The sequence below is a fragment of the Macrobrachium nipponense genome, chromosome 9 (genome assembly GCF_015104395.2).
Source record: "Macrobrachium nipponense isolate FS-2020 chromosome 9, ASM1510439v2, whole genome shotgun sequence".
Classification (NCBI taxonomy): domain Eukaryota; kingdom Metazoa; phylum Arthropoda; class Malacostraca; order Decapoda; family Palaemonidae; genus Macrobrachium; species Macrobrachium nipponense.
In genome coordinates this window covers 28,103,354-28,127,724 of record NC_061110.1, presented here as the reverse complement: position 1 = coordinate 28,127,724, position 24,371 = coordinate 28,103,354, and the positions used below count along the sequence as shown (strand labels likewise).

At 42.9% G+C, this 24,371-nt stretch overlaps 1 protein-coding gene across 1 annotated transcript in view; it reads right to left on the bottom strand.

The window, feature by feature from the left end:
• Window positions 1-24,371, bottom strand: part of LOC135218038 (pachytene checkpoint protein 2 homolog) — a 122,064-nt gene that overhangs the window by 40,025 nt on the left and 57,668 nt on the right. The window contains exon 5 of the mRNA XM_064254182.1: window positions 1,950-2,158. Coding sequence (XP_064110252.1) covers window positions 1,950-2,158 — 209 coding nt within the window. The remainder of the gene's footprint in view (window positions 1-1,949; window positions 2,159-24,371) is intronic.

The following is a 24,371-nucleotide window of genomic DNA, read 5'->3' as shown; positions in this document are numbered from 1 at the left end:
TGGAATAAATGAGAATGATGAAAAAGCCTCCCCCTTCCCGGGAATCCAATCAACTCCCGAAGAAGAAGGGGCGACATTACAAAAATTAGCCTGAAGGCCTCCCGATACTTCCAACGACGAATCGATGGAAGAAAAGGAAGGGGGCAAAGGCACAACGCTACTATGGTTTGTGTGCACAGCAGGAGACGAAGCATCGGGAAGAGAAGACAAACCTTCCCATGAAGGAAGAGTAGAAACCCTCCGATGCTCTCTTGCTATAAAATGACTTCCACTGCTCTTTAGGCCATGCACGACATTCCATGCAAGGATTTGTTATTGTAAAAATATTATAGCGGCACCTACTACACGTGATGTGGGGGTCGGTCGCAGCCGAAGGCAAAAAACCAAGAACACGGAAAACCTGGAGTTCCGGGGCACACACGTTGACAAGGCCGAAAAGGAACAGAAGCCATAATAACAGCCACACACACTAAACACAATCGAAATGGGCAATGAACCGGGTAAAGGCCGAGAGAGGTCAACCAACTCTTGCCCAGGTGGTTAAGAAAAAGACTGATGCAGTGCCAGATCTCACAAGATGTCTTTCTTTCATCTGCGTTTTATCCGGATCCAGCTAGGCGCTAGAAATGATCCTATTGTTAAGACTGAAGGTTTGTTCGCGTATGAACAAACGGAAAGTTCAACAAACATATGACAGTTAAAACTCCAGACTTATTCAGCAAAGTTTCATCCACTGGAAGGGAGGATGGGATGGGAAATTTGCACAAGATTTGTTAATCAATAGTATTCTTGTTTTACTGTAATGGAATGGAACATAGTTTAGGCCAAAGGCTAAGCACTGGAACCTATGAGGCCACTCAGCACTGGAAAGGATATTGAGAGTATGTATGAAAGAAAGATATGAATGGAGGTACAGCTTAAGGAATGAAAGGGGTTGCAACTATGCACACTGCAAAGTGCCTTTAGTAATGTCTACGGTGCACCCCTTGAACTGCACTGATGGCACTACCCCCTACAGCTTGTTTTACTGGAGTTCAGCATCATAAACCACCAAGTACACCATCCACTGATCCAGTCCTCGCCCTGATTGAAGCTGAGGGCAGCTTAATTTCTCAAAAATGTAGACTTTACTACACCAAGAGTTGCATCACCAGCAAACTGAACAATCTCGTTTTCAAGGCCAACAACCATATCACTTTTATACACTAAAAATAATAGTGGACCAAGAACACTACCCTGCGGAACTCCAAATATAATAGGCCTTGGCTCACTAAAGATCCCATCCACAGCAACTCATGAAGGCTTGAGGCATCCTCTCAAGAAAGGATCACTCAAAGGAAGTCACTTTCCTCACTATGTCTCCAATATCATTTGAGCTGCAGCAAGTAGAGGCAATTAGTCTGATGTCAGTGTCTAAACAAACTGTTGTTGTTAATGCTGAATTATAACTTAAGAGGAAGGCAACCAGATATTAAGGAAATGGAAATACAGTAAGCATCAGTAATCTTTGAAAATGTTGAGACATCTACAACTTTGGCCTCCTCAATTATCAATGTTATTATTTTCTAATAGTTTAACCAAACCATGGAGCTATATGGAGGTCAAACTTTTAAAAGCACCTGTCTGGTGGATAATTGCAAATCGTGTGTGGCAGAAGACCTGTCTTACCCCATTTTATTTCTGCTTTTGAATATTCCTATCTCCCTTTTATTCATATGCTTATTCCCCATCTGCATCTTACTTTTACAACACCTACATATTTGCCGGATTACTGATTTTGATAAGGACACATGTCCACACTTACGGACAAGAATAAGTTATATTTTGGCACATTAAATAAAATATTTTTAAGGCTGACTTGCATGATTTTCCATTAGCTAGTTACCAAGTACATAATCAAGAGTTCTAATTTTCATAAAGTTTAACATACATGGAACAGCTGAACTTACTTTTTAATCTGGTCTAGTTGTGTCAAAACAGCATTAACTACCCGAACAGCATCACTTGGGTCCCCATTAGATTGTCCTGACCGTCTTGCTAATGTTAAACTTTCTACTTCATCAATGAGAAGCAGCACCAGTGATTCAGGATCTTCAACTAATTCTGTAATTCTATTGAACATCTTCTGGACTAGTTTTTCCACTCTGTAAACAGATGTCTTACTTGATGCAAAGAGCAAAAATAATAATATAAAAAAATCAAATCCTTGAACAAATTAAATTATAGAATTCTGTGTTAAATATCACCGAAACATCTTAAATTACAAACGTTTGTCTGTTGTGTGCATGGATGACTTCTGACATAAGTGCAATGACTGTATGGCAAGAACTGCATTAGTGTGTTATGTTCCATCATCACTATTAGTATCACTGATTCCACCCATATTGGAAGATAATTGGATGGTGTGTGAATACATTTAGCATATTTCCTACATGTACATGAGGCAAGTGGTATTTTAAAGATTACAATGATGTATTTCAATTACAGTATAACAAATAAACTATTGTATATATAAATTTATTATCATAGTGCAGGTACTATCGACAAGAAAACTGAATAAACAATCTTCTGAAATCTTCGGACACTCATTGCTCAATAATACGACACCTGGTAACTCTACAAAAGGGGGGGAGCTTCAAAGTCCTCATGCTTGTTGCTTCCCAGATTTCCAGTAACTTTAAACCATAAAGATTCTGTAAAAGTCCTTATAAACATTTACAGCTGAATGCAGTAACAACTGCTATGTATATTATTCGTTAAAGTTGGTTATGGTAACGTCAGCTCAAAAAGTAGAATATGGATCATCCTTCTTTACAACCTACCGAGAAACTCTTCTCATAATTAACACTATTATAATATATATACAGTGTTCCCCCGTATTCGTGGGGGATGTGTACCAGACACCCCCGTGAATAGTAAAACACGGAAAGTTAGAACCACCACTAAAATGCTTATAACTGCCTATCTTGAAAGTTCAGATACCAAATGTATACCTTTAATAACATCCTACTTCAAATATACCTAAAATTACTAACCTATTACTGTATTAATCTTTGAGGTTATATTAATATAATTTCAAAGTCATCTTAAACAATAACACAGAGAGAGAGAGAGAGAGAGAGAGATTGATCGAGAGAGAGAGACTAGAGATGAGAGAGGAGAGAGTAGAGAGAGCGAGAGCAGAGAGAGAGAGAGAAGAGAGAGAGAGGAAGAGAGAGGAGAGACTATTGAATGGCAACATCATATATCTGACCATCAAGAGCTAAATTATGAATTATTCCTGAGGACAGAGAGAGAGAGAGTAGAGAGAGAGAGAGAGAGAGAATAACTCCTAGACTCCATCAATATTTGAAAATTAGTTATAAGGTAAATCATTTATTTATATTACAAAACAAATAAACATACGTAAGTAAGAGAGAGAGAGAGAGAGAGAGAGAGAGAGAGAGAGAGAGAGAGAGAGAGAGAGAGAGAGAGAGAGAGAGAGAGAGAGAGAGAGAGGTTATTGCTTAATCTCATTAAACTTAATATTATTTGAACACTAGTACTGTATATTATTATTTCACCATAAAATGTAGTAATGCCCTTAAAGATATACAGTAGTGCCTCAGGATACGAAATTAATCCGTTCCGAAGCGGCCTTCGTAACCTGATTTTTTCGTATCTTGAACTACGTTTTACATGTAAATTGCCTAATTCGTTCCAAGCCCTACAAAAAACACCACAGTAAATTTTATAATAAAAGCTAAATTTGACCTATAAAAAAAAAAAAAACAATGGGGTCGACACACAATTGGACCATTCAATACCTAACATAACCTTTATTGTAGTACGTACCTGTAAATAAAGTGTATTAGTGTACAAGGTACAAGAAATACTTTACGTACATGTACGTACATATGTGGTAAAATGTGGAACCTTACCTTTCGAGTCAGGTGGTGACAGAGGAGGAGGATAAATGGCAGAAAACATGAACACTTAACTTGATGAAACACATTAAAAAATGGCAGAAAACATTAACACTAAACTTTAAGAAACACATTAACAAATGACAGAAAACATTAACACTTCTTGATTATTTAAGCCATCTTTGTTCTCCATAGAAAGGATCCTCCCTTCTTTCCGTGAACTTCAGCAACATTCTTGGGACCCATGGCTAATAACGTAAGTAATTAAGTTCACACACTACACGATAAAGTAACTTACAGTACTACGAAAGCGAAATCACTAACACGAATTTACGTTAACAAACGAAATACGCATATATGAACGAACGAATTCTAGTGTTTACGATAACGCTGCCGCAAAAAATGGTCAAGGAACGCCTTTACATAGAGGCATGATGATGACCAATATGAGAGCAGGATCTTATGGCGGTGACTAGCATCAGGAACCAATGGGAGTGCGGGAGGATGGTGGCAAGTCTACTCAGTTGGCGGATCGCGAATTCTAAAATTGTTCTCGGTGGTCCGAGCGAATCTCGAACTTTACCCTTTCGCAACCTGAATTGTTTTTGTATATAGAGGCAAAAAATCTTCGTCTTTCCTTTCGTAACTTGGATTTTCGTAAGTAGGAACTAACTCCGTATGTCGAGGTTCCACTGTACTGTATACCATAAACTTCCATGCCAAACAGGGGGGAGGGGAACGCGAGTTACCACTAGGACATGCGTATCTCATGTGGCAAAAGAGAGAGAGAGAGAGAGAGAGAGAGAGAGAGAGAGGGAGAGAGAGAGAGAGAGAGAGAGGAGAGGAAGAGAGAGAGATTTTTTTTGAGAGTTATCCTTATTTAAAAGAGTGAAATGGATAGATATTGTATTTCTTTAAAATACTATCACATATGAATTTTGAAATTAGTTATATTATTATTATTATTATTATGTGAAAATATTAATAAACATATAAACATGTATCATAGAAATTCTCTCATCTCGGTAAAAGAGAGAGAGAGAGAGAGAGAGAGAGAGAGAGAGTTATCCGTATTTGAAAGAGTGCAATGGAAAGGGTTACTGTAGTATTTCTTTAAAATACTATCACATATGATTTTTGTAATTACAATTATTATTTGAAAATATTTATAAACATATTATACATACATGTACCATAAAAATCTCTCTCTCTCTCTCTCTCTCTCTCTCTCTCTCTCTCTCTCTCTCTCTCTCTCTGTAAAATCCTCTTGTAGTTTAAAATATATATTTCTTGTACAAGATTAAAGCTTTCGACCATCAGCTGTGGTCTTATTCACTAAGACCACAGCTGATGGTCAAAAGTTTTAATCTTGTACAAGAAATATATATTTTAAACTACAAGAGGATTTTACTTCATTGCGGATTGTATCCCCCATTTACTTAGAGGTACGAATAGTACCTGGCTTCTTCACTATATATATATATATATATATATATATATATATATATATATATATATATATATATATATATATAATATATATATATATATACAGGGCGGCCCGCGGTTAACGGCGCAATCGCTCAATGGCGAATCGGTTTTACGGCGGTCGTCAAAAATATTCATTAAAAAAATAAGGCATTTTAAAATGATATTGTTAGAATACAATAAAGTTTTGTACATACTTACCGGCAGATATATACGATGCTAAGTATATATCTGCCGGGGAAGTTGCATGTACAAAAATGATATTGTTAGAATACAATAAAGTTTTGTACATACTTACCCGGCAGATATATACTTAGCATCGTATATATCTGCCGGGAAGTTGCATGTACAAAAGTTATTTTTACGGCACAATTTTTTTTCAGTTAAACAGCGCCGCTGCGCCGTTGTCTAACGTTATGTTCATACATTTTAGAAATGCCATTCAGACCATAAAGGTTATGCAAATTATATTAACAAAGTGCAAATTTAGCTATGGATGTGTCGATTTATAAATGTTCATGCTTTTGTTTAAAATGTGTATGAAAATGTATTACGTGTAAGGTATTTTTATTTCTGCACATAAATATGATACAAAGGCAGCTTTTGAAACTGCCATTCACGTTATCAAATACGATGTTTTTTCATGGTCTTTCTTGTGAGCCGGCCACCTGCCGCTCTTCCGAAAATATCGATTTAAAAAAAGTGCAAATTAGCAATCGATGTGTCAATTTTATAAATGTTTATGCTTTTATGTTTAAAAAAATGTAAACAAAAATGTATTATGAATAGGGTATTTTTATTTCTGTGCAGAAATATGATAAAAAGGCAGCTTTTGAAACTGCCCTTCAAGTTTATCGACTACGATGTTCTTTCAAGTTTGTTCTTGTATGCCGCCATCTGCGCTCTTCCGAAAATATAGTTAAAAAGAGTGTAAATTTAGCGATCGATTGTGTCGATTTTTTTTAAATGTTTATGCTTTTATGTTTAAAAAAATGTGTTATGAAAATATATTACGTAAAGGTATTTTAATTTTTGTACAGAAATAAGATACAAATTAAGGCAGCCTTTGTAACTACGCTCCATGTTGTCAGGGGATGTTTTTCATGTTCGTTCCGAAAAATGCATGGTGTTATTTTATTAAGTATGTATCTTTTCCATAAATCCTTTAAAAAGTTATACATGATTTCACTGAATACAAGAATATTAAAGGCAGTCCCCGGGTTACACGGCTTCGGGTTACGACATTCCAAGGTTACGACGCGTTTTTCTTAAATATTCATTGAAAAATCCGCCCTGGGTTACGATGTTTGTTCCGAGGTTACGTTGCTGATGCTTCCAACGCTCCGAGTTAACGACACTTTTAAAAAACGCATACGTACTATGATAAAAAATCCTTTATAGTTTAGCACAGTATATTAATAAAAATAAGTTTCTGGTTAGATTACAACAAAAATTTGAGGTTATGATGATTTCGACACTTTTTATGTCGTATTTTTCGAATTTTCTTTAGTGACGCCTCATATGCGGAACTAGTTCCGAGCGAATGAATACTAGCTTGCGATGCGCAAAGTTTATAACAGTCCAAAAGCGCAAATAATGAAAAAATCATTGCTTGTTTCCCAGTAATAATAACAAAACTAAGTTTCTGGTTAGATTACAATGCAAATTCCAAGATCCAAAGAGAGACATTATCCAGTAATTTGATGAGAGAGAGAGAGAGAGAGAGAGAGAGAGAGAGAGAGAGAGAGATGAGAGGATGAGAGAGAGAGAGAGAGAGAGAGAGAGAGAGAGGCGTCTTGGCAAATGAGATCATTTGCCAATGGTCTTGGAGATTGACGTAACGTTTATTTTCTGAACAGATAGGACAGAGAAGTGTTCGTTTCATTAAACGGATCTGGCTCATGCCAGTAAATGTTTTGTTGATACTAATAATATAAGCCTATTTAAAGATACGTTTACTTTAATTAGTCTCTATGATACGTAAATAGTAATCAACTGTTCCTGTAGCCCTCAAGATTTGGCAAAATCGAAGTATCCAAAGAGAGACATTATCCAGTAATTTGATCAGAGAGAGAGAGAGGCGTCTTGGCAACAATGGTCTTGGGGATTGACGTAACGTTTATTTTCTTAACAGATGGGACAGAGAAGTGTTCGTTTCATTAAACGGCCTCCGACTCATGCCAGTAAATGTTTTGTTGATACTAATATATAAGCCTATTTAAAGGATACGTTTAATTTAATTAGTCTATATGATACGTTAAATAGTAATCAACTGTTCTTGTAGCCCTCAAGATTTGGCAAAATCACTCCAGGTTGTACATAAAAACTTCAAAGAATGTAGTTGTCACCAGAGGATTACAATAGGTTTACCTTCAAGAACCAGCATTTTTTATGAAAATAACTCCCAGGTTGTACATAAAACTACAGGAAACAACATGTAGTGTAACCAAAGGATTACAAGTAAGGTTTTTATAACTTTTTATTAGTTTAAGACATTTTTCCGTCGTTCTGGCTTACAAAATGATTTTCGGGTTACGACGCGTCTTAAGAACGGGAACCCCATCGTAAACCCGGGGACTAGCCTGTATATGTATTCTCATATTATTTGTATTTTAAAAAAAATACTTCGGCAAATTAAGCCAGTATCGCCGGAGTGGCCAATGTTGTGGTTTGAAATCAGCTGATGAATACGAGTTGCATAAAAAAAATTTCGTAATTACCGTTCCCAATAATCCTTTATATCATCATAATACGAACTTTACGTTATTTATCTTATATCGGCGTGAAAAACCAACAGTAAAATGTTTCTTTCAAGCACAGTAGTTTTGATTAAAATAATTTTATCCCAATTTCATCGATGGTTGTGTTTGATGACATACGTTTACTGCAGTTTTATCCTTGTTGCCGATGTACGATAATAGTCATTAGTAGCTTGAACAGTTTTCTCAGCTTCAGTTATAACTATGTTTAAATTTTAACAGTATATTTTCCTGATTGATCTTTGATCTATAGCGAATAAAGTTATTACATTAAGATAACTCAGTTCTATTCTACACACAACGCCATTTATAACAAACTACGGTAATGTTGTACTGTAGTACGATGATTGAAATACAAGCAAACGGATGTTATCAAAGTCGTTTCTCGTTCGGTGTTCATGGCTTTACACGTTCACGCAACGAGTATAACGTTAAAACCATACTTTCATCATTCTCTTTTGCTGTTATTGAATTTATGTAACTAGATGGATAAAGTTAGGCCATTGTATTTTGATCTCTCATAAAATTGGACTATCGTAAGACTAATGATCGTAACTTGAACACTACAGCTACCTGTACACTGTATAAACTTTATTATATCTTTACATACTCTGGACACCCAAAGGATTAAAGCTAGGCTTTTTTTCACTTTACAGTATTTACAATGCTATAATGTAACTGTACAGTACTACTGTACAGTAAATTGTATGTACTATACTGCATAAATATAATTTTTTAATTTTATTGCGCCGTTGTGGGATTACGGCGCCTCTGACTGGTCTAGAGTTCGAAAGAAGGTGTGCGGTGGCCGTAGGATTCAAATCACTTAGCGTCGAAAATCGCTTTGGCGTCGGCGGCCAGGAACGGAACCCCTGCCACTAACGAGGGGACGCCTGTATATATATACAGTACACGCGGAAAGTATGGCCGGGGCACTGAAAAAAAAAAAAAATGCATTTTTTGGATTAGTCAATGAAAAAAGTATGATTGGGAAACACTTACCCCCTCACTAGTTACCTTTGTGTGTTGCCCCGGCGCTTATGACTTCTCTCTAGCGCCTGGGAACACTTGCTGCAAGATTTTGGAGGGTTTCTGGCTCCAATGTCTCCCAAACCTCCCTTATGGCGCTTCAAGCTTTGGGAGAGAGAGAGGTATCTCGGGTCTGAAGCCGCCTCTTAATGATGCTCCACAACGTTTTTTATAGGGGTTCAAATCAGGTGAGGATCCCTGGCCAGTCACTAAAAAAGGGCACTTCACAATCCTTCAACCAGTTAACCACTAATTTAGCGGCTGCCCATCCTGCATAAAAAAACAAAAAAAAAACTAGTGCCACTCTTTTCAAAAGAACCCTCTAAATAGTCTCCCAAAAGCCTCAAAAGTAATTGAAGCGGTCATATACTCACTTCTTGGGAGGAAACACTAATTCCCCAACACCACCATACCCAAAAGAAGCCCATACCATGAGGCTAGGAGGGTGCTTCACAGTCTTTGTGGGGTGTACTGAGGGAGGTGGGGATCGGGAAGCCAGACGGACGGTACACTCTCTTGGCACCACTCCCAGTCACACTAAATGTAGCTCATCAGTCCATAAACACCTGTCCCACTGAGAAATATCCCACAACAAGTACTTTTTGGCAAAAGCAACCCTTCGTTGCTTTTGCTGAGCGGTCAGGAGCGGCTTCTTCCTAGCTTTGTAGGATCGCAGCAAACAGGTCGTCGTGGATGCGTTCTTGCACCGTCCTCAACGAGACGTTTCCAGCACACGAGGAATTCTTGTCTTGATTTCACGTGCTGTGAGAGAAGGGTTCTTTCTTTAGCTGACGATGGATCAGCCTCAAAGTCGTTGGTCTTGATCTTTACGAGGCCTCCCAGACCGAGGTTTGGGGGTAGGGAGGTCGTCAGGGTCTCCCTCGTGGTAACGGTTGATCCAGCGATACACAGTTCGCTCAGATAACCTCTTCGAGCACAAAATATCACGCACTGAGATACCTGCCTTATGCAGATCTATGATAGAGGATATCTCCTCTTTACTAACAAACTTTCTGGGCATCAGGAACGACCAGCACAACACAAAAAACGAACAATACCGCGAAGCGCAGGGGGACAAAAATGAGGGGGGAAAAAACACTTCGCCACTTAGGAGAGCACGCGGTCGACTGAGATGTTTGTTATTGTTTGTGAACGAGAGTTGCCAATACATACATTATCTCGCGAGCGCCAGCTGAACTTACCGCTGACTCACACTAGCTTTATGGGGTACTGTCAAAAAACCGCGAAAATAATGGCTGGCGGCGTCGAACCAGCTATACTTTCCGCACGTACTGTATATATATATATATATATATATATAATATATATATATATATATATATATATATATATATATATAATATATATTATATATATATATATATATATATATGTATGTATATATGCACATATATACATATACAAACATTCATTGAATAGAATGGCTTTCTCACTGTTAACCAGCTTTTTTTAAATTGCTTCATATTTTCTAATTATTTTCTTTACTTCATTGTTCAGGTTACTAATGGACACAATAATGGGGTTCTTCCATGTTACTCCAGTATTTTTAAACAAAAACACGCGACAGCTGTTTCGTCACCCTATACGTATTGACGTTATCAAGCGTACTAATACAAATATGAGCCTACGTGCGTTTTATGACATCATGAGGACGGAAAGGTAGTACAATTGCCAGATACCTAGTTTTAAGTATTTACAAAAGACTATAGTGAAACATAAAATAAGACAAATAAATAAATATGTTAAACAACAGAAATTATATAAAAAAGTTGGAAAGTAAGTTATTATATAAAACATTTATACATAAATATAGATTAATTACATATATGTTTAATTCACTGAATGTCAGTGTTGCGCTCCTGTCCGCGTGTGGTGGTTTTGTTCCACGCAGTTGAAGGGCTGCCTCTACACGAGGGCAAGGATCGGTCTGCCTCACGTTGATGTTAAGGGTTGGGGCGTTGCATGGCGATGCTGACTGCTTCTGATATCAATAAACGATTGTAGTTGCCTTCCTTGCGTATTAGGTTTGGGTGTTGGAGAGAAGCTCTTTGTAAGGATGGTTTTTCATTGTGAAAACACAAAGTGCTGATGAATGGCTCCTTCGGTTTCTGTGGGCCTGCATGCGACATTTGAGTGTAGTGGTTGTGTGTCCGATATAGCATTTTGGGGGACTGACATTGCTCGTCAGCACAGACAAACTTGTATACTATATCAGATTTAACCTCTTTCTCCGTTGATGGGGCCGTACTATTTTCATTACCAATGAGGCTGTAAGGTTTGGTTTGAAGAACACCCAAAACATGTTATTGTTAGTATACAATAAGGTTTTGTAACATACTTACCTGCAGATATATACTTAGCTATACGTCTCTGACGTCACGACAGAATTCAAAACTCGCGGCACACGCGACAGGTAGGGTCAGGTGATCACCTTACCGCCGCTGGGTGGCGGATGTAAGAAAAACCAATCTCCCTTTCCAGCCAGAATTTTTTCCTTCCACCGGTCTCCTGAGGGGAGGGCTGGGCGGGCCATCAATCGTATATATCTGCCAGGTAAGTATGTACAAAACCTTATTGTATACTAACAATAACATTTTTGTACATGAACTTTCCTGTCAGATATATACTTAGCTGATGACACCCTTGGTGGAGGGAAAGAGACAGCAATATAAATATGGAAAAAAAGGGGAAAACAACACTAGTTGTAGGATGTAAAAACAACCTTGGTTCTTACCTGTTTAGGCAGAAGACTTCGTAGTTACTGTCTAGAGTCTGCGTTGCTTAAGAGCTTCAGCGAGGGCGTGACCTACAGCTGACAGACTCTTTGGGTCTATCAAAGGGATTTGGTTGTCCGCTTACTTGATAGAATCCGAGCAGGATCTGTCAACGGGGATTCGCCCACTTATATGACAGAACCTAACCACTATCATTGCAAGGAGCTCAAACATACACCGATCACCTAACCAATCTAATCATTGTTAGCACTACGAAATGTGAAAAACATGCCTACCCGCATGTTCTTTCAAACAACCAAAAACTTACAACCTAACAAGGGGAAAAAATATATACTACTAAGGATATGTCTCAGCTCCCTGCCCCAGCACCGAATCCGCCGATACGTACGGGCCTAACCCGAAGCACTTTTCATACGTAATTTTGACGTCTCTCAGATAGTGGTTTGCAAAGACTGAGTTGCAACGCAGAATGTTTGCTTCATAATATACTCAGGGATATGTTTTTGTTAAAGTCAATGACGTGGCATAGCTCTTACCTCTGAGCTTTTACCTTAAGAACTTTGTATTGACTTTCCTCACATATCGCATGCTTCTTCTTTCACCAGGCTTTGATAAAGAAAGAAAGCGCATTCTTCGAAAGTGTCCTCCTTGGATCTCTTACAGAGCACAAAGGTTGACATCATTGCCCTTAAGTTTTTTCTTTCTCTGTAGATAGAATTTCAAACTTCTTACTGGGCAACGAGACCTCTCTGCTTCCTCGCTACTAATGCAGACAATCCTTGTACTTCAAAGCTCCTAGGCCAAGGATTTGAGGGGTTCTCGTTCTTGGCTAAGAACGAAGGAAGGAACTGAACAGATAGCTGCATCTCCTCTGAATCCACATTTCCTTCTAGTGCATGGAGTTCACTAACCCTTTTTGCGGAAGCCAATGCCATGAGGAAAATTGTCTTTCTTCGTGAGGTCTCTGAACGATGCAGACTGAGGCGGTTCGAACTTATTGGACCTCAGGTAACGTAGTACTACAATCCAGATTCCAACTCGGAACCCCTGGAGAAACCTTCTTGGATGTTTCAAACGATCTTATTAGATCATGAAGGTCCTTATCTTCTGAAATGTTTAATTTTGTTTCTGTGCCTAAACACTGCAGATAGCATGCTACGATAGCCTTTAATGGTTGATACCGCCAATCCACTTTCTTCCCTAAGGAAAAGTAAGAAGTCTGTATTTGTGTCACAGAGGTACTGGAAGAGGAAAAGTGATGGTTCCTACACCATCGCCGAAAGACGTCCCACTTCGATTGGTAGACTCTAAGGGTAGAAGGCCTTCTTGCTGCTGCGATAGCCGTTGCAACTCTTGCCGAAAAGCCTCTCGTTCTGACAAACTTTTGACAGTCTGAAGCCAGTCAGATCTAGAGCGGGCGGGGAGGTTTTTGTGATACCTCTCGAAGTGGGGTTGTCTGAGCAGATCGATCCTCTGTGGAATGTTCTCGGAAGATCTACTAACCATTCCAGTACCTCTGTGAACCATACTTGTTGGCGGGCCAGAAAGGCGGGGGCTACCAGCGTCATCCTTGTTGCCTCCGATTCTGCAAATTTCTTTAGAGTCTCTCCCAGTATTCTTGAATGGAGGAAAAGCATACGTGTCTAGACCCTTCCAATCTAGTAGGAACGCGTCTATCGACACTGCCCTCGGGGTCCGATATCGGAGAGCAGTAGTTGGCTATCCTCATATTCTTGGGCTGGTGGCGAAGATGGTCTATATGAGGTTTGCCCCAAAGCTTCCACAGATCCTGGCCAAAACATATTCCGTGCAGAGTCACTCTGCCGGCATGGACTTGTCTTTCCTGCTTAGGAGGGTCTGCTCTTGACGTTCTTTTCTCCCTGTAACGAACCTGGGTAAGGAGACAGAAATATGAGCATTGTTATGATACAATAAAGTTTTTCCATACATACGTTACCTGGCAGATCAATAGACATTAGCTATAGACTCCGTCGTTCCCGACCAGAAATTTCAAATTTCGCGGCACTCGCTAACAGGTAGGTCAGGTGATCTACCGGGGCCCTGCCTGGAGGGTGGTTCAGGGGCTAGGAAACTATTCCCGTTTTCTAAATCAATAATCCTCTCTTCCACCTGTCTCCTGCGGGGAGGCTGGGAGTGGGTGGGTCCTTCAATTGTATTATATCTGCCAGGTAAGTTCATGTAATGAAACTTTTTTTATTGTTCATAACAATGTCATTTTCAATACATTCAACTTACCTGTCAGATATATACATAGCTGATTGGACACCCTTTGGTTGGAGGGCAAGGAGACCAGCTAAACTAACTGACTAGTACAGGTAAACAACATATGTTTTAGGTAGGTAAATAAAAAACCTTAGTTCCTACCTTCTTAGAATGGAAGACTTCGTGGCTACTGCCTAGGTGTTAGGAGTCTTGCATCATCGCAAGAACCTTAGCGCGATAGCTGATCTGTGGCCAAGAAATTCTTGTTTTGGTATATGTCCGATGGGGTCCCCTTCCACTTACTCGACCAGAAATCCCTAATGGCGTTTGTCAATGGGAGCACATGCCGCGTATATTGACAACACGCACTTAATTTTAAGGAGCACACAACCAATCCCGATCACCCGAACTAACCCATGTTTAGTTTCTCAAGAATTGCCTAGAGTTATCCCCAAACTCCTTTGCAAACAACCACCAAACTCGAAAAATCATACATACAAAAAATAAAAAAACAAAATTTTTTGTACCCCTCTAATAGTTCAGAATGTCACTCGAATTTAGAATAACGAGAAGTGAAGGCCGCCCTGGCGAGACAACTGACACTCCCTTAAAATCGAAAACCCGAGAACACATCCGAACAAGAGGGTTACGTTACATAAGTTTTAAGGATTGGTGCTTTCTTCCTGTTTACCCAAGAACCGTCCGTCTGTGCTTGACACAAAAACGGACCTAACGAGAAAAGCCTTTATTTTCATACCCGTAACTTCCGTTACGTTTTTTTTTAATTTTTAAAAAAAATAATGGGTATGCAAACACAGAGTTGCATGCATCCTCCAATAAGTTGGTTTGTCCAAGATGTTCTTTAGTTGACCATATTTCTTGGAACGCCAACGGAAGTTGCGATGCTCTAACTTTCGTGGGCCTACCCAACGCTTAGGTAGATTAAAAACGAATCATCTGTACCATTCTTATGCGGCTTCTGTGATCACACTTCTCACAAAGAAGGCTAATGCGGTTCTGGACATAGGTTCTTTTGGGGTCTCTTTCACTGAGTCACCAAAGACTTTTACTGCCGAACCTCCCAACTGCTTTCTTCCTGTCCAGATAATCATGTTTTAGGCGCTCTAACTGGGCACATTAAGGGAATCTTTCTGACCTCTCTGCACCACCAAGCTAGACAGTCCTTTTAAAACTTCGAAACTCCTGGGCCAGGGGATTCGAAGGGGTTTTCATTTTTGGCCCAGAAAAAGGGACTGAAATGAACACATTGCGGAGTCAATTCCTTTGAAGCCAACTCTTGAGTTCAAGGGCGTGCAACACTCACTGATTCTTTTTGCCGTTGCAAGAGAACATCAGAAAGAAACAAACACTTTCTAGTGATATTGCGGAAAACGAAAGCAGTGTGAAGAAAGGTTCGAATTCATTCGATGACAACGAAATTTAAGAACTACATCTAAGTTCCAGCTTGGAACCTTAGGTTCGGCTTCTGGTGATTTAGGGGGGGGATACACATCTCAAGAATGAACGAAATGAGGTCGTGTAATGTAAGTCCTTGTTCATTCGTTAGAGATCTAATCCTCTGTTCCTAAAGACTGCTGAGAGCATACCTCCTGTACCAACCCCTTAATAGTTGGTAACCGAGAGATTGCGACTCTTGCCTAAGAAACAGAAGGAAATCTGCAATTTCGGTCACAGAAGGTACTGGAAGGAGGACAAAGCTTCTTTCGACCTACACCAAAGTTTCTTTTTGAAAACCTTCCCACTTGCCGATTGGTACCACATCGCCTCCGTAGATTGAATCTTGCGGGCTCTAGCAATTGCATTTGCTGCCTGGCGAGGAAAACCCTCCTCGCCTCCTTGACGAGTCTTTCGCATAGTCGAAAGGCAGTCAGAGCAAGAGCGGGGTTAGATTTTGATTTTGGATGGCTACCGGCTACCTCTCGAAGTGGGTGGGGTTTTTTGAGCCAGATCTATTCTGTTTGGTAAGAGATCTGGGGAAGTCCACTGGTCCATTCCATCACCTCCTTGTGAACCAGGTTTGAGAAGCTTGGCCAAATAACGGAGCCGATCAGAGGTACATCTTGGTTCCTTTAGGATGCCACGAATTGTTTTCTGACTAACTTCCCCCCACCCATATCTTGAACGGGGGAAAAGCGTAAACGTCTATCCCTGAACCAGCTCCAGGAGGAAAGGCGTCTGTTGGGCATAAGGCCCGGGGATCCTCCCACCAGGCCACAAAATGTCTCTATCCTTTTGGAGAGGAATGTGGCGGAAAAGATCTATTTGAAGGCTTCCCCCAAAGGCGGGCCACATGGCTCCTTGACAGAACTTTCTTGAGTGGGAGTGTCCATTCTGGGGAAGGAAGGCCTGGAATCTCCTGCTCACGTCTGTCCGCTCTCACATTCCTCTCCCCTTGAAACAAACCTTGTTTTAGGAAGGAATTACCTCCCTTTGGTTCGCCCAAATCAGTAGGTTCCCCGTAGCCAGCTCGTACAAAGAGCAAAAGAGTGCGGTCCCTCCTTTTGCTTATTGGACAATAAGCCAGAGCTTGTCGTATTGTCCGAATTTATCCTGCACGACTTTCCCGCCTTGACTAAGAGTTCGAAGCTCTTTAGCGCCGAGGTGAATTGCTAAGAGCGCTTTGCAATTTAATGGTGCCATGACACCTGTTCTGGCCGACCAGGTGCCTGACACTTCCCTGGGTTCCCAATGTTGCCCCCCAGCCCGCCTCCGAGGCGTCTGGAAAACAATGTCAGGCTTGGGTTCCGTACTTGCAGGGACAACTCCTTTGTTTCCTTTAGTTGGAAGCAACCAACCACCTTCAAATTGTTGTTTTTTTATCTCTTCCGATATTGGAAACCGTGTCCGATAGCTGGACCTGTCTTCCCAACTCCAACTTCCGTTTCTTAGGAAGAACTGAAGCGGTCGAAGATGTAAATCTCCCTAGGAGAAAGAACTGCTCGAGCGGGAAGGACAAGGGTTTCCCAGCAAGGCTCAGCCATTCCCGTCGCCGATGTGCGCTCCTTCCCTAGAAAGTTGCGATACTTTGGTACAGGCCTTTCTTTAGTCTCCTCCTCTTTGCGATGGAAAAGCTCGAAAACCCCGAGAATCCATCTGATCCCCAGATAAAACCCACGTTCTGGGCTGGGGATCATCTGGAGACTTCTCGAGGGTTCAATGAATCAGTCCCCCCAAAGACCTTTGTCAACTCCAATGTTATTAAACAGGTCCTGCCAAACACTGCTTTTGAGACCTGGCTCTTGATGAGCCAGTCGTCCATAGGTACATTGAGGACATTTATCCCTTTCAAGTGTAGGTGTATCGCTTACATTTCTCATTCACGTCTGTGGAAGACTTGAGGAGGGCCCGTGGGACCAGGCCGAAAAGCACAGGGCCCTGAAACCTGGTTAATTTTCTTCCTTCGGAACCATAAATCGAAATGGTACTTTTATTCCTGCCGAACGGAATGGGGATCGGGATGTGGAAGTATGCGTCCTGAAGGTTCCTATTGGACACCCAATGCCAATCCCCTTGCCGTAGTGCTGCAAGGACTGCAGGCAGACGTTTCCATGCTGAACTTCTGTTGTTCGACAAATTTGTTCAGCGCACTTAACGCCAAGTACTGGTCTCCATCCCCCCGAGGCTTTTGTTACCCCAGAAACTCAGAAAAAGGCGGTTTTTTGTTTTTGTGTTAAAACCCCAGGGGAGTTGGCAATCCAGTACAAGTTCTATAACATGCCCTTTTTTTTTCCCGACCATGACTGTTCCCCCCCACCAATTTTGCCGAAGAGTGTCCCGTCATTCATCTGGGTCCCTGTACTCTGGCGGTACCAATTTCCCTCGGAGATGTTGTCAAGGGAGGGAATGTCCTTGAACTGGGATGCGATACCCCTTCTTGATTTGATCGACCAGTCGTCCCAAGTGTTGGCTCCTAAGTCTTCCGCCCAGGCTTTCACAAAAATACTGTAGCCCTGGCTCCTCCTACGGGTGTATGGAGGACAGAACTCGCCACTTCCCTTCTTTTTAAAGGGCACTGGAAGGAAGGAACACCTACCTCTCTTGTCGGTTGAACTTCCTTCTTGGCGATCGGTCTAGTTGGAAGAACCACCTCCCGAAAGGGCTGTTTTCTGGGCCTGGTTGAACCACTTTACTTCTCCTCACTAGCCACAGGTCCTACTCTTCCTTGATGGATTGTCTAAGGAGATCCTGGGTTGGCCTTTTCCGTTAGAGAGGAAATGCGCTATGTCCCTTCACCAACTGCGAAGGAAAAACAAGGTGTTCCGAGAGAGGCGGCCAAACAATAAGGCTGGCGCTCTTGCGATAAGGAGAGACGGCCTTTGTGAGGGAAAGCACCTGTGCACCGCTCTTGTTTCTTTAAAACTCCATGCACCATATAGGAGGCATAACCTCAAGCTGATCCATCCTGAACCAACCGCCTTATCAATGCACGCTAGTATGCAATTCATGGGTTTTCTGGGTCTAAGTTGTTCCATTTTCTTGAGATTTATTGGCCAGAACCCCAAGGGACACCAATCTTAAGAAGTTAAAAAACTTCTAAAGTATGAAAAAAGAACCTTTGATGAGGTGGTCCGTTTGCCGAAAAGCCCCCATGTAACCTTCGCTGCATTCAAGGCGTTGCCTTCTCGACGAATCCACCCAAACTCGAGAACGAAATCTGATTCAGCTGAAACGGGAAGAGACAATCCCATATCCTTCTCCCGTTTGCGTACCAAACTTACCTCTCGATCCCTGTAAGTTTGGCGGGAGGCATACAAAAGACCGTCCGCCCTAACTCCCTAACTCCTTCTTTCTTTCTTGGAACCAGGGAGTCAAGAAGGGATTGTAGCGCTCTTTCCTTCATAGAAATGGCCAGGTTTCATTTTGAGGGAAGAGGAGGACTTTGAGTTGTTTTCGGTTGCTCGAAACATGCGAACGTGGGTTGAAGGGGGAGCAGCTGGTGTCAGAGGAGTCCCATCCAAATTCCACCAACAGCAGGGACGAAAGGACTTTATAATTAGAAGATCTTTTCATTTCGTCCTCCGGAGGCAATTCTTCTGGGTTAAGAGACAGCTCGGAAAGGAGAAGGTTTTCCTCTCCATTTCTACTGACTCTTCTCTTCCTCTCTTTAACGAGTTGTCAGGTTCATATGAGGAATGCGCCTCCTGGTGTACAGCATGGGAGTATCCTCGCCCCTGGGAGGAGAGAGTATCTTTGGGAATGCCTCCATGGCGCCTGGCAGGCCGCAAAGCGCCATCGAATAAACTCCTGGCTTTCAGCATGGCGGCCATTAGGCGCCATGGCAAGGCCGCGTGTTTTCAATCATGGAGCCATTGGCGGCCTGGCAGGCCGCATTTTCATCATGGAGCCATTGGGCGGCCGGGGCAGGCGCAAAGCTGGGGGGGGGGGGGGGTCCTTGAATACTCCTGGCTTTTCAGCAGGCTCCCCCCCCTGGCGCCTGGCAGGCGCAAAGCGCCCCTCGAATGCTCCTGGCTTTTAGTAAGGCGCATCCCTGTTCATAATAAACTCCCTGGCCGGCGGTGGTAGGAGTATTTAAATTCCGCATCCCTCCTGGAGCCCGGGAGGGAGAAATAAGCTTCGTAGTACGCCTGGCGCCCTGGGAGGAGTTAAACGAGTTCAGAATTATTTTTCTCCTAGCGTACTTGGGAGGAGTATCTGTCTGATGTTGAGAAGGAGCTTTCCATTTATTAAGAAGAGCTCTACTCCTAACAAAAGGATCTTCCTCTTCATCCAGTATTCTTTGGGCGCCTTGCTTGAAGATCTTGCCCTACTCCTTGACAGGAGTAGCTACCTTTCACCTATCTCTCCGCCTGACTAGCGCACCGCCCGCCCCGCTCCCCCCAGAGATGGCCGGCCGCCTGAGCGGACACGTCCCCTGGAAGGATGCTTCGCGGCCTGGCAGGAGATAGTTCTTTCGATCTTTTAATAGGTAAGCCTACGCATCCCTTCCTTACGAGTAAGGCTCCCATACTAACGATTTCCTTAACTAGCAAGAAGGCTTAATGCTCTTGCATATTCTTCAAGAAAGTTTTCCTTTGTTGAGGAATCTTCCCGATTTAGGGAGAGGGAGATCTGGAAGGGCGCTCTTATAGGGAATCTTGTCCATTCTCAGTAGTCTGACTGTATTCCTCGCCCTCTTTAAACTACTGAAGGCACGCCTCCTTCTTTGAGGAAAGCGCTCGGGACTTCCGAATTGATCTTTCATGTTCCGGCAGGCGCCTGGCGCCTGGCAGGCTTCTTGCATACCTCACCTATTCAAAGGACGGGGGAAAGATTCGACTCCTTCCACCCTCCTTCCTTCCGGGAGAAGGCGAAACTCCGACGACGAAAAACACTCTCGTAGGACCCTTTTATAGCGGTCTTTAGCAGTCGATACGATCGATTTATGCCGAGAAGGGACGCACCATGATTCGTTGGGGATTCCTCCACAACCCCCGTACGGGCTTTCGACTTTTCCTTTCCTTATCTTGGGCCAGGGAGATTGGAAGATTGGTCTATGGCCTGGGAGCGTCGCAAGGAGACGACCCACACGCCCCCTCCACCTGCACTGGGGACAACTAATAGCAACTGCTCCACATTCACTTTGCTTACCTTCCCCCCCCCCCCAATGCTGCGACTTTTTCCTTGCCATTTTGCCTTTTTTCTGAAGGGAAGCCTCTAAGTAAGTTCTGGCTATTTCCGAAGGGCCGAACATAAGAGGGATTAAGCCAGTTGTGAAGCGGGCTGAAAAGCAGAATGCGGTCCATTATCATCAAAGGAAAGAAGCTACCAGAGCTAGAAAAGTAAATCATGAGAGGCAGACCTTCTTTATGGGTTTTCTTTTACTTCCTCTCTATATTCTCTCTCAACTTCTTCAAGTAAGAAGTTAGATTCTTCCACTCTTGTTGCCACTCCAGATTCTCACATTCATTACACGTATTCTCCCAATTGAACATTCAACCATTCTACAACCTCCCTCTACAAACTAGTTGTGAGGATCTTACCGAAGCTTTCGGAATCCTCACCTTACAGCCCTCATTCACACACAACTCTGAAACTAACACCAGAATCAGACAATATTCACAAATTCCAAAAATTCCAAAAAACCAAGTCCAAAAAAACAGTCCCACGATAGCGGCAATTGCCAAACAACGATCCAAAGTACGTCACCAAAATATCAGCCGATAGATGATCAAAAGCTTTGGCCGAAAAACGAATTCTAGTCCCAGGACGGAAGTAAACAACCAATGTTGATACAGCCGGAGACAGAGAGTTAATTTGATTAGTAAAAACGGGAATAGTTTCTAGCCCTGCCACCCAGAGCAGGGCGGTAGGTTAGAATCAACCTGACCTACCTGTAGGCGAGTGCCGCGAAATTTGAAATTCTGTCGGAACGACGGAGTCTATAAGCTATGTATATATCTGACAGGTAAGTTGAATGTATGAAACTTCCCTTTTTTCTGCCAAAGCAGAAGTTCTTTTTTGCCTGTCTCGTACAGGGAGAAAGAGTGAGTCCCCCCTTGCTTCCTGATGTAAGCCAGGGCCGTGGTGTTGTCCGAGTTGATCTGAACTGTTGAAGCTAGGAGACGTGGGGCTCGAAGCTTTCAAAGCTAGCCAAACCGCCATCAGCTCCTTCTTGTTGATGTGTGCAGGTCACCTGTTCCTTGTTCCAGGTGCCTGACACTTCTCTTGGAGCCGAGCGTCGCTCCCCAACCTGTTTCCTCCGAGCGTCGGAATACAACACTTGGTTGGGGTTCGGAATGTGAAGGGACATCCCTTCTGCAAACTTGAGAGGGTTGGCCCACCAAGAGAGGTCCTTCTTGATTTCCTTTGAAATCTCGAAGGAGAACTCTAGGTTTTGTGAACGACACCTCCAGTTTCGATGGAGAAAGAACTGGAGAGGTCTGAGGTGCAACCTTCCTAGAGAAAGGAATTGCTCCAACGAGGAGAGTGTCCCCAACAAACTCATCCACTCCCTCGCTGTGCATACTTCTTTCTCTAGGAAGGCTTTGACTTTCTCTGACCCTCGGGCTATCCGTTCTGGAGACGGAAAAGCCCGAAAATCCAGAGAAGCCATCCGAATCCCCAGATAGATACGATCTTGACTGGGGATCAACTGAGACTTTTGAAAGTTCACCAAAAGTCCCAGCGAACTTGCCATGAAAAGGGTCTTTTGTAGGTCCTCCAAACATCTTTCCTGAGACTTGGCTCTGATCAGCCAGTCGTCCAAGTAAAGGACACTCTGACTCCCTCCAAATGTAGCCATCTTGCTACATTTTTCATTAAGCCTGTAAAGACTGAGGGGCTGTTGAAAGGCCGAAGCACAAGGCCCTGAACTGGAATATCCTTCCTCCCATCATGAACCTGAGGTATTTCCTGACGAAGGATGGATAGGCACATGGAAGTAAGCGTCCTGAAGATCTAGGGACACCATCCAGTCCCCTGGCCGAAGGGCCGCCAACACTGAGGATGTCGTCTCCATGGCGAACTTCCTCTTTTCTACAAAGAAATTCAGGGCGCTTACATCCAGAACCGGTCTCCATCCTCCTGCGGCTTTTGGAACTAGAAAAAGGCGGTTGTAAAAGCCCGCTGAGCAAGGGTCGCTCACTAGCTCTATAGCCTCTCTTTCTCGAACATTAGTTCCACTGCTTGTGTTAAAGCAAGGCTCATGATGGGATCCCTGTACCTGGCCACCAACTCCCTCGGAGTCGTTGTCAACGGTGGTCTTTCCGTAAAAGGAATCAGATATCCTTTCCTTATTATAGAGAGGGACCAGTGTCCGCTCCTCTCTTTGTCCAGGCTTCCGAGAATCTTAGAAGTCTGGACACCTACTGGTGTTTGGAGGACTACTTCCCTACTTCTTAGCTCTGACAGAGCGTGAGAAGGATCTACCTCTCTTGAAAGTTCTATTACCTCTCGAGGTAGAGGCTCTAGAAGGGGGGCCCCCTCGAAAGGGCTCCTGTCTAGCTGGAGTCTCCTTCTTAGTCTTCGTCTGGAAGGAGGTCTTAGGCTTCCGTGCCGACTGTGCGAGCATGTCCTGAGTCGCCTTCGCAGAGATAGATCCTGAGATGTTCCTGGATTATCCTCTTTGGAAAAAGCAGAGGCGAGAGCTGCGAATACAGGAGAGAGGCTCTTGGGCATGCGAAACAGACTTCGTGAGAAAAGAGCAGAAGACTGATCTCTCTTAAGGATCCCTGCTCCAAAGAGGGAGGCTATTTCGCTCGATCCATCTCTAACTGCTTTGTCAATGCACGTTAGAACACTGTTTAGATCTTCTGGCGAAATAGCATCCGGGTTCTGAGTCTTCTTAGCCAAGACCCCCAAAGACCAGTCAAGGAAGTTGAAGACTTCCAAGACTCTAAACATTCCCTTCAGCAGGTGGTCAAGCTCGTTCATAGCCCAGGTCGTTTTAGCCAACAAAAGAGCCGAGCGTCGTGCTGCATCCACCAGAGAAGAGAAGTCCGCATCCGCCGATGAAGGAAGACCCAGACCTAAGGGTTCTCCAGACTCGTACCAAAATCCGAGTCTGCCCGTAAGCTTGGAAGGAGGGAAAGAAAACACCAGTTTTCCCTTCTCTTCCTTAGAAAGCAGCCAATCACCAACACCTCTCAAAGCCTTCTTCATTGAGATGGTTGGCTTCATCCTCACACAGAAAGGAAACTTTCGTCTTCTTCGAAGTCGAGAATAAAGAGAGAGGAGACGGAGGAGCGACGGGAGTAAGGGAGTCTCCAAACTCTTGAAGAAGTAGATCTGTAAGGATCTTGTAGGACGAAACTGACGAGTCCTTCACCAAATCCTCTTCTGAAAGTTCAACTTCATCCACTGAAGAACCCTCCGCTTCTTTACGAGTGCAGTTAGCCTTCTCTAAAGAAAAGCGCTGTCCAGAGAGTGTCTAGTAGTAGACTGGCGCCTATCAGGGAAGCCAAGTTTCTGGAGAGCTCCTCTCGAATGAGTCCTTCCTACTCTGATGAGTGCGTGCTCTTTGCTCCTTAATCCTACTCCTAGAATTCCGGGCTTCCAAGGGGGGGAGCGCCTGCTAGGAGAGGAGAGCCTACTATCTCAAGGCGCTTCTCAGGATCCATGCGCCTGTTCAAAGGAGAGCGGCTGCCAGGCAAGCTGCGCCTACCATGAGGCGAACGCCTACTAGGCTCTTGGCGCCATACTTACAGAGAGCGAAGGTCTGGAGTTAAGGTCGCTTACTAGGAGACCGGCGT